This window comes from Parasteatoda tepidariorum, chromosome 8 (assembly GCF_982258835.1).
Source record: "Parasteatoda tepidariorum strain Cologne lab strain chromosome 8, Ptep-v5.0, whole genome shotgun sequence".
NCBI classification, from domain to species: Eukaryota; Metazoa; Arthropoda; class Arachnida; order Araneae; family Theridiidae; genus Parasteatoda; species Parasteatoda tepidariorum.
In genome coordinates this window covers 22,888,589-22,900,252 of record NC_141762.1, presented here as the reverse complement: position 1 = coordinate 22,900,252, position 11,664 = coordinate 22,888,589, and the positions used below count along the sequence as shown (strand labels likewise).

At 25.9% G+C, this 11,664-nt stretch overlaps 1 protein-coding gene across 2 annotated transcripts in view; it reads right to left on the bottom strand.

The window, feature by feature from the left end:
- Positions 1–358: 358 nt before the first annotated feature.
- Positions 359–11,664, bottom strand: part of LOC107453861 (general transcription factor 3C polypeptide 3) — a 34,632-nt gene continuing 23,326 nt past the window's right edge. For both annotated transcript variants that reach the window (XM_071180607.2, XM_087149983.1), the window contains 9 exons: positions 10,777–10,847; positions 10,045–10,149; positions 8,238–8,324; positions 8,046–8,144; positions 6,139–6,214; positions 4,747–4,871; positions 2,746–2,833; positions 2,010–2,083; positions 359–541 (listed from right to left, as the gene is read on the bottom strand). In XM_071180607.2, the coding sequence (XP_071036708.1) occupies positions 431–541; positions 2,010–2,083; positions 2,746–2,833; positions 4,747–4,871; positions 6,139–6,214; positions 8,046–8,144; positions 8,238–8,324; positions 10,045–10,149; positions 10,777–10,847 (836 nt within the window). In that variant the 3' untranslated portion in view covers positions 359–430. The remainder of the gene's footprint in view (positions 542–2,009; positions 2,084–2,745; positions 2,834–4,746; positions 4,872–6,138; positions 6,215–8,045; positions 8,145–8,237; positions 8,325–10,044; positions 10,150–10,776; positions 10,848–11,664) is intronic.

Below are 11,664 nucleotides of genomic sequence, written 5' to 3'. Positions count from 1 at the left end.
GATAAACTACCACTTTAAAATAAATATTTGCTGTCCGGAACAAGTTGGCATCACTGCTAGCAAAGCAAACTCAGATCGCGAAGTGATCCAATATGAGAGTCGTCCAGCAGGAGCGGAGCACCCCAATTACAATTAATTCTTCTATATAATTTATAATATTTACTTTCCAATTTATGTTTTTTATTTCAACATTTTGCTTCAGTATTGTATTAAGACAAAGAATTTTAATGTTTTGTTTTTATATTTCTCAGGATATAAAATTTTAGTGGCATTTTTTTATATCTTACTATTTTTTGTAATTGGATATGTTTGAACTTTGAACATAGAAGTGAAAATAAAGTAGTTCTTACAAAATGAATGACAACAAAAGAGTTTATTTACAATATTTACAAGATTTTTTCTTCTTCATAAAACAAACAAAATAGGAATATTATACAGTAATATACTTTCGAGAGTATAAATAAACAAGGTCCAAAGCACCAGTTGATTTATAAATTAAGCATAAATTGTAGGCGATTTCTCGTCTCAGATCAAATGTATCCTGAAAATATAACATTTCTCTTTTTTATAATGCTATTACAATGATTGCCACACAAAATTTTATGCAATATGCTAAGGAATATGATACAAAGTGATTAATTCTTATGTTTACAAAATATTTAGATGTTATTCTAACTTACTGCTCTGCTGAATTATTTTAAGTTAAATTGGCTTCAATACTGATCCTAATAGTATTCACTATATAAAAGTACAATAAAAAACTTTCAATAAGTTAATTTGGTTACTATTTTTTACAGTTTACTACAAAATTCTCTCAGTAGTTATGGGAAATAGTAAGCCGTTGAATTGTAAGAATGTTATGTGATTTGATGCAATTACTATTTAGCATTTAATTTACCAAGAAATTTTGGATATTTTTCTTCTGTTGAATTCAGTGCACGATTAGAGGTTTAAAAAAAAAAATTCCTATCATTTAGAATTCTATGAAAATATCATGTCCCATTTATCTCAACTCTTTCATTGGCAGCTCTAAAATATTTAGGTAAATGATTTTGTTGCTATTCTGTTAAACTACTTTTTCTATTATTCAATGGAGATAAAACTGTTTCTATCATTCAATCGAAAAACATAGTTAAATCTAAAAACTTGTGTATGAAATTGCTGAATAAATTTCTATTTTGCTTAGTAGGTTTGGATAATTTCATATATAAATTTTAGCTTTATATTTAAGATCATGTAAGTCGAAGATTTTTTTGAAAGTTGTACCAAAATGAAATTTTATTTTAAATAAAAACAAACATACTCATAAGGAGCTAAATATTTGATTAAAACAAACTCTTAACAAGTGTATTATCTTTTTATGAAATCCAAATAAGATTTAAAACTTTAAAGCATGCCATAATTTGTTGTTACTTTTGTTACTTGCCAATACCAGCAAAGCTAGCTTGAAATCAAGCGAATTTTTAAGCAGAGGGTGCGTTTCTTATTTTTTCAGTGGGGCCATCTATGATCAGGAATACAACTTCAACCACCCACGTCACAACCCGTTTTACAAAAAGGACCCAATCATATTCCATTTATCTATCCACAGTTTGTAATTTTGACCTGAACCAGAGAACATACAAATCTTCAATTCAGTACCCCCAAAGGTATTGATTTATTAGGGGAACTTGGAGGAATTAGTGAAACCAACAGATTTGACAAGCACCAGTCACCATTTAATACACAGGGATTCTTTGGCCGGCTCTCATTCTAAAATATACAAGCTTAACCAGACAATCCTGGCAGGCTCATAATTTTTTTTACTCAAATGATTACACCTTGATTTTATAAAATTGTTTGTATGTTATATTATTTGAATGATAAAAGTTTATACTGCTTTAAAGTGAACAAAATTTTCTTAATTTATAATTTATGTTATTTCTTAATTTATATTATTTTAGATAAAGCATCTTTTTATTTCAATGGTAAGCAAAGCTTAAAACTTTATAAAACTATATAATTTTTACCTTGTCAGGTCCATTTATGAAATTTGGTGCCATCAAAGCTTTTTTATAATAATGAACAGCAAGATCTTTGATACCTGTAAGAAAATTTTCAATTAAGAAAAATATACATTAGCTATAAATATTATGTAGTGAAAAAAATGTTAAAAGCATCAATTGTCTAACAGCTTAATTTACAAACTTAAAAAAAGAAGTAAATATATATAAATAAATCTTAATCTGCATGTAGAACACGAAATATTGCAAGTTTATATTTCACATACTTATAGAAATTAAAGATTATATAATGGAATTAGAAGAATTAAATAATATTTATAGAGCATGCTACAAACAAACACTCGTAAATATTTAGACAACTATTATTTATAGCTAATATTTATTAAAAGACATGGCATGCATGTTATATACTGAAAATAAATTTTAAAATATTGTTTTTACGATATTGGAAAATATATAGATGTTTCACAATAAAACGATACATTGCCTAACCTTACTTGATACATTTTTCTACTAGGGTTTTCAATTAATTTTTATTGTAGATATAAAATATTCAGCTAAACTATTATAAATTTATTTTAAGCGTTTATATTCAGTAAGCATTAGTAGGTAAGAAATAACACTAAATGAAATGTATTTTTTTTTATAAAAATAGTAAATACACATTTCATTGATTTGTGATTTTGAATTAACAAGAGAAGACTAACTTTTAAAAATTATTAAAAGAGGAAAATTAGGATACCTAATTGATGAAATGCTCTTCCTATGTTATATAATGTTTCCTGGCATTCTCCTTTCAGTTTTAAATATTTTAGGAGAAATGCAAAACCCTGAAAGAGAACAGATTTTCAAATGATAAAGTTATACCTGACATGGGACACAAAATAGTTTTCAAGCAACATTTAATAATAATTCACAAACATATATAATTTGAGTAACTGGAAATAATAGTTTAAGCTAATTGTAAGAGTGCTAGATGTGATGAATGAATTAACAATAGGTGATTAATTAATCAGAATTACCATTTTTTACTTACAAGTTAAAAAATAGAATTTTAAAGTCATTGCTCTTTTTTAGACAATAAGTTTTTTACCAATGGTATTATATAGTTTTTTAGAAATTATTTTTATTAGTAGGGTACAATATTTTGAAGAAGAAAAAGTACAACTTTTGAATAGTTTTTACATTAAATCTGATCACATATTTAAATATCCAGGTGAAAGCTTTTAGAAATAGTTTTTACCATGCAAATCGTAATTTCTGAAACTCATATATACATACAGTCAAACGCTGATTATGGGTTTTTCCCCACCTTTACCAAAAATAAACAAGTTTTTCTTCTTAAAATATTTTTATTTCATTTTAGAATATTTGAAAGAGTCCCAAAAATGGCTTCTTTCGTCTCTTAATGACTTTGAAAAAAACCTTGCAGTTTGTTTCACTTAGCAAAAGAACTTCTTTTTCAAAGAGTTAGAGGAAGGAAGTGAAACATGTTTTGAAATGCTCACAAACTTAAAAAACATTTTGTCAGCGTAGGAAGTGTTTTAAAACATGCTTGAAAAATGCAAAATAGTCATGCTATCATTACATCAAAAACTAAGATTAATGAAAGAAGGAAAGGGGAAAACAAAGACAGTATAGCACAGATTATGGCATTGGCACAACAATATTATCAGACATTAAAAAGAACAGTTACAATTTTAAAGTTTGCATCAGTTTTTTCCAAAGGTAACATGTCAAGTTTTGTAGACATAGATAAAGCATTATATCTTCAGTTCTAGCAAAAACGTACCCAAGGACAACCCATTTCAGATCCAATGTTGTGAGAAAATTTTTGATTTTCAATGAAGATGCAATGGTTAAGGTGAACACCAATTAGCTTAAAAACTTTGGGTAGTGTTTCAAAATTAGGGAAATTAAAGTTGGAAGTTGTTGGCTTTCATTGAAAGCACAAAGAAGTTTCTTTTTGAAATTTAAAAATCTGATCAAATTCAAAAAATGCGATGGGTAGTTCATCTGCTCAAATGGGTTCAACTTCTCTGCTCAGGAAAACATTAGCATCTGTGAATGTCTTCAACAGGAAATAAATTAAATAAACAAAGAATAACAATGCTAGTAATGCAACTCTAAATCACAGTTTTAATTTGTTAGACATTGATAGTTATATACTATAGAGCGCCAGATAATCGGCGCTTAGTATATATACAGAATGTAAGAAAACAAAAGCTTGGTTTCTGTTTAAAAATACAACAGCTTTAAAAATATTCCATTTCCTAATGTCACAAACATTTAACTACACATTATTTGTTATAAAACGGTAAATAGAAATCGTACTGTAATGAATGTGTTTGCATCAACTTAAAAATGTGCTTATTAATGTTATAAAAACTTTTTTCTGTATTGCAGCTATCAATTTTTTTTATTTTATTTCCACCACTTATTTCAGTCAATACAAATTTTGCTTGAAAGAGCTAAAAATACACCATTTCTAAAACAATATTTTAAAACAATCAAATAATTTTGATGTATAATAATTTTCCAAATTATTTGTAGTTGGAAGAAATCTTTCTCAAAATTAAATATAGCTGTGTTTTTTTATCGTTGTATATTTATTTAATGTGTCATTTGAATACAAAAATGAACAGACAATTTTCAGATAACTGCTATAATAGCGTATATAGCAGTTTTACACAGAAGGAAAAAGAATGTAGTCAAAATTAAATTGTAATAAAAGAAAGAGTACCTGTACAGTTAACAAATGACGCTTTGTAGCAAATTTTTGGCAAGCCATATGAATGAAAGTTATGCCAACACAAAATGTTATGAATGAATCATTTGGATGCTCTTTTAAAATACACATATATTCACCTAGAAGAAAAATAGTTATTTTTAAAAACAATCAATTTGTATTTTACAATAGATCCTCTCAGTGTTAGTTCCTGCTTTTTTATGAACTTGAAGTTTCAAGCTCAGTATACGTACATGTGGACCCGCAAGTATTTCATCAAACATGTAAAATGATTGGCGCTTTAATACGCAACATGGTAAAGAAAAAGAAAAAATCTCCTTTCAAAACAGGGAAAATTAAGCACTTTTTAAAAACACTCAATAAAAAAAGCACATTTAAGGGCTTTTAAAAATCGAAAATAAGCACCTATTAAGCACTTTTTAAAAACGCTACTTACCATGTAATATGTTGCAAGGAAATTTCAGTTAAATTTTTCGCAGGCACTCAGAGAATTGATTTGTAAAAAAAGAAAAATTATCGAATTTAATTGCACAAAAATAAAAAATTTCTTCTTCCATACACATAAAATTCATGTGTGGTAGATAGTTCTCAAAATTGAAACTACTACTTTTTGCATAGAATGGTTAGTTTGAGTTATTTATTCTGAAATAGGTTGGTACAAAAAAATGCAGCATTTCTATAGTTCACAGGAAATAATTAAAAATAATTTTTAAATATCAAGCTTATAAATTTTGTTTGAGGAAATTTATTACTAATTATCACTCAAAAATGTCAATAAATCTGCACAACAAAAGTTTAGTCAGGACAAAATAAAGAGGTTGTCAAAAAGAAAAGTTGACAAGTATGATGTTAGAAATACAGTAGTAAAGACAGCACCACTATTAAAGATTATAAAGGAATGTAAGATAAGAACACGAAAGAAAAATGTAATGCAGTACAATTTCTTTACTCATGTCAGACAAAGTGCTGCACACATGTCCCAATTCATAACTCTTTAATTATCTCTTATTTCATCATGGATTGATTTCTCGCCCTATGTCTTGGTAGATCTTATATTGATGTTCACTCTTCACAAAACTTTTACACTTTTTATTCACAGCCGTTTGTTATAAAGAGAAAAATTTTATATTAAATGCTTGCACAATTCTCACCTTCTAACACCAAGAGTATTACTGAGCATTGTTCTGTTTTAAATGCATCAAGCTAAGCAGAACTTTACATTCACTTTAAATGCTTTTATACAAACTAATAAATTAGCAATTTAGAATTTGCAGTGCATTCTGTTTAGCTTAATTTATAACCCTGGATGGTAGCTCTGCTATGGCTGCTGTATTTCTGATGCTATTACAAACATAACTTTTTATTTGGTATAAATATCAATCTTACCAAGAGCATGTTTGTAGGTTCCAGATATCATGGCATTGTGTCCATTAAAAAACCCTAAAGCTAAATGGTCTTGGTGCTGTAAAAATAGAAATTATCATAATTTGATAGACCTCAGTCAAATAAATAAGACTGCTGTGAAAATTTCCTTCTTTTTCATTAGTGGAAATTTGAACAGCTGAAGTGAAACTAATAGAATTCACAGAAGTTTCATAGCTTATTATTAAGATTACAAATAAAATAAATAATCTTTCAAGCATCTGATACAGTAAGTAGGCAACAAAATTATGTTGCTTTCTTTTTTTTTAAATTAAAATGTTAAAAAAGCTATTTTAGTAAGTTTTGTAAAAAGCTATTATTGGAGAATGATTCTTTCTTTTGTTTAATAAAAAGTTATAGCGGAAAAAAATTATTGTCAAAAACCACCAATGAAAAAATTTTTTAAAATGCATAAATAGCACTTATTATGTTTTAGAAAATAAACACTTGAATTATTTTAAAATTATTGAAATATCACAACTTAAACTAGCCAGCAGATTTTTCTAAGTATAGTAAAACCCGTAGCTATTACTACATCATGTGATTAACATAATTTACCATTAATACTGAAAATGTGTTAGATAAAGAGCGTCAAAAGGAGTGATAATATAAGTTAAATAAAAGAACAAAGGTAAAAAATAAAAAAGAATTATATAACAGAATGCACAAAAAATTATAGAAATAATTAAAAAAGTTGCTTTTATAACTTGAAATTAGAAATTGTATATTATAAATTATTTCCCTAAGATAATGTCAATTTTACAAACTTCTGCTGGTAAAGAAAAATAAGAAAAACTGACATAAGTAGCAAAACCTCAAATATTTATTTAATTATAAATAAATATTGGACAAATACAGATTATTTTGTAAAATGAATATACAAAGCAGGATAAAAGGAATATAAGAATATTTCCTAAAATTAGGGGTCTTATAAACAGGAGGCCACAGGCCTTATTAGTCAATGTAGTTATTATGTCCAAGTTAATAAGAAATATATATACAGTCAGACCTTGATATAAGATCATCCACATATAAGGTCACTTTTCCAAAGTCCTGGCTCACTGAATAGGAATTATTTGTTACAGATTATCGGATATATGGTCAAGTTTTAAAAATCTTTATCGCTTATAAGGTCATTTTTATCTGAGGTGAGTGAGGCTCTTTTCTAAGAAATGCCTATTTAGCTTCCTTACAAGGCAATTACCCCTCTCGAGTTCTAGGAAAATGTTGCAGTCAACGAACAAGCTACGATTTCTGAAATTGTTTCACAAGTTGTGGACAGTGAGGACAATGACCCTGAGACTGTAGCAATAAACTAAGTGGAAGCCTTCAATGCAATAAATGTCATACGGAATTTTTTTTACAAACCATGAGGGGAGCTGAGGAACATTTTGAGAAGTTACAAAATCAAGAAAACATTGTTCAAAAAATGAAACCAAAATCGAGACAGACCTGAATAAATGATTATTTTAAATAAGGTAAGATGTGATGTATGTATGTACATTTTAAAGAAATTTGTAAACAGCTTTATTTAAAAAACTAACTTTCTTTAATGCTTCACTAATTTTGTTAAAATTTATTGACTTAAATATTTAATTTATGGCCGATTGTTTTCGTTTGTATTACCATTTTTAAAAAATCATAATGTGTACTATTAACGTACTTAGTTACGAACTGCTAATGAATTGGTTAAAAGGTCACCCCGATTATAAGGTCACTTTTGCGATGTCCCTTAGGGTGACCTTATATCGAGGTCTGACTGTATATATATATTATTACTATTATTAAACATTAAGGATAAATGAAAAAAAAAACTATAAATGATATCGTAAAATAAGCCAAAATAATCTAGACTAATATATATATTTTACCTTCATCATAAGACGTAAGCAGAACTTATTGTGTCGAGTTTCTTGGTTACGATTCAATATAAGGCAAAAGAGATTCCAGACTTTGTTGTTATGAAGGTTCTTTGAAAAAAAGAGAACAATACAAATAATAACAATCAAATAAAAAAGTTAAGAAAATTTAAAAAAAAAATATAATAAAAAATTTTCATTTACCTTTAACACTAAATCTCTACAAAGCAAATATGAGAATTGAGCATTGTTGTTGTAATAACAGCTAAGGAGAGCTTGAAATTCCAGTTCCTGAAATTTTAATGAAACAATTAAAAAAAAAACCATAATAAGAGCACTCTAGAGGGAAAAAAATGATATCAAAACTATAATAGTCATTAACTTATTGATACCAAAATAATAGTTAATTCTTAGTTAAATTTTCTTAGAATAAATAAAACTTAACATCACTACTGATAATAAAAATTTGCTACTGCTAAACGTGTGGCTATTGCAACTTTTTAAAGTATTAGCATTATAAATTTATTTATCACAATAATTTATCAAAACTGTTTTCAATTAAAGTAGTAATTATCAGAAGACCATTATTTTCTTGAATGAAACTGAAGATTCTTTTAAAAATTGCAGCAAAAATTGACCAAAGACAAATCAATATCTATGTATTATCAAATTATGAAGCAAATTTATTAGACTGTACACACAAAAGATTTGCTCAATCATGGTGAACAAATTTTGATCTTAATTATATCTCTTTAAGTGAAACTTTTTTTATATTGAAAATTATAAATAAGTTATAAAATAAGTTCTTAAATTTTTTATATTCTTAAAATTGTTTTTATTAAAATTACTATTAAAAATATTTAGAAAATTCTCATTAAGTCTGCTTTTATCTAAATATGTATCAATTTATGAAAATTGAAAATTAAATTTAGCAATCCATGTTGTCAATCACCCACATATTAAAGCAGAAGCCTATTTATGGGTAAGTGCTGTAATTTTTTTTAATCAGGTTTCTATTATTTTTCAACACATGTTTACTAGTAAATCATTAATTTGTTTCAAATTAGTTTACTTGGCAAGGAATAATGAAGAGTCTGTATAAATTTGTCTCATTATTTAATTTATTATGTAATATTTTATGGCATTATTTATTACTATTATATTGTTTTTGTAAAATAATATTTATAAGTCGATAAATGAAAACTGACACTTATTCAATGTATGCATACAACACTAAACACACTTAACATTGATAAAAACACATAAAACAAAAAAATTGAAAGAATAAATTCAATTTGGAACATGATACATAACAGAAATTATCAAATTCAATTTGGGATATTTTATAGGAAAAAAATGACAGCAAAGATAATGAATTTTCTTGAAAAAAAAAAAGAGGTTAGCTTACATCTGTTTAAATTGTTGAACAAAAATTATAAAAAATGTTACACTAAAATAGTGGTTGAAAATAAGAAAGATAGTATGAAGTTCGTTAAAGATAAATGATTCCAAAAAATATAGACAATATTATTTTTTAAAAAAATGGAGGAACAACTAAAATGTTTTATAATTATTAATTTTTATAAGCTGGCAAAGTAAAGAAATAAAAGTAAGACTGCATTTGCAAAAATGCACATTTACCTTAATGTATCATAATATTGTATTGATATTGCATTGGAGTATTGATATACAAAATGAATATTATATAGACATCCTGCCTATTAGTAATAAAAATGTTACAGAACACTATATAATTAAATACTTAAATTTCATTATTATCAACCACACATTTAAAATTAGTAATAAATCTGTTTCTTCATATTTATTCACCTATGTTCTTTTGCCTATTTTGTGCATACACCACAAAATTTTTTTAACTTCATCAACACTAAAATTTGTCAATATTTTAAGCAAAATACCCTATAACAAACAAGATAATTCAACACTATATCAATTAATATTATTGGGAGAAGTTTGAAAAGTAAAACATTTTACAAACAAAGACACATACTTTTGCAAGGCCAAGTTTCTTCATAAACAAGACAGATGATAAAACCGCAAGGGAAAGATTTTGGAGGTCTTCAAAACGCTTTTTTTCTAATAACTTGTTACAAACCTAAAAACAATGAGACTTTTACAACTGCACAATATATAAACTACATAATGATAAAATAACGAAAAGGTTATAAAATGTTCAGGGAGATTCTAAGGTTTTATTATTAGATGTAGATACAAAAAGTTTATTATTAAACTAAATATGAGCAACTTTAGGATTAATGTAATGTTCATTTATATTTTGAACATAAAGTATTAGAACTTAACAAGCATAAGTGTACTATGTGCTAAATGAATAATTTAAGCATTTAGTTTAATAAGTTTGTTCCTTTGCTAATCTACTATATTTTACATTGACTTTGCTACTTTCCCATGTTTGGTAAGTTGAAAAATGACAAAGTAAAGGTTCAATAAAAATTGATGAGCCTTTTTTATAAGTTATTTATCTAAATGCTTCTATAAAGGAATTTTTTTTCATAAATTTCAGAATTTTCAAGATTCTTTGATATTTATTACATTAACTTTAAAATCCTTGATAATGTGATTGAGTGGCAATTCTGAAACATTTATCAGCTTAAAATAATAGTAAAAATAGATGAATTAAAAAAAAAAACATTTCAAAAAGTCACCTTCATTTTTTAATAATAATACAAAAAAAAAATGATCAGCAAATTAAAAATATTATTACTTTTTTAAAGATGCTATACAGTTCAGAAGCAGCAACATTTTCTCCAATCACTTCAATAGATGGTTTGTTATCTGTATGAAAATAAATTAATATCAATCACTTTTGTAATAATTTTTACATTAAGAGAATGTTAATCCTTTATTTATTTCTATGAACAAATAGCAAACACAGTAGTGTTCTTATAAAGTGCCCTACCTCTTTTCTTATGTTTTAAAATGCTTTCCGCTTTTATCAATAACTATTAATTTTAAACAATTATTATCATTTGTTGTTCTTATCATTACAGGTAGAAAAAATGTAATTTTAAAATGAAATTTAAATTTTTGTGATTGCAATTGTTTGGATAGTGCAACATAAATTTTAAAGATACTCTTGAATTTTTAAAAAAAAATTAATAATTTAAAAACTAATTATAAACATTATTGAAAAACCAAAAATGATTATTTTCACATTTGATACACAGATAATTATTTAATTATAAAGTCTCTGTTTTATGCTGCATTATATTTAAACTTTTATGAAACAGTTAGATCAATTTAAAAATTATCCAAACTTTTATGAAACATTAAGATCAATTTATAACAAATCTAAACTTTTATGAAACGATTAGAAGATAAATTTATAGCAACAAATATTTTTAAAAAAGCCTTCTAGTTATCAAATACAGCTATATTACTAATAAGCCCAGAAAAAAATGCATTCTCTCTGTATTCTTTACTGTCTAAAAACAGAAGATAAGTAGATTTTAAAATATTATAGATAATAGATAATTTATTTATACAGATTAATTTACATTATAAGTCAATTAGGGTGTGAAATTTCCATTCACCAGTTTGCCATTGTCCATTAAATATTTAAGAGTGGCAAATAAGTTTCATCTTTAAAAAA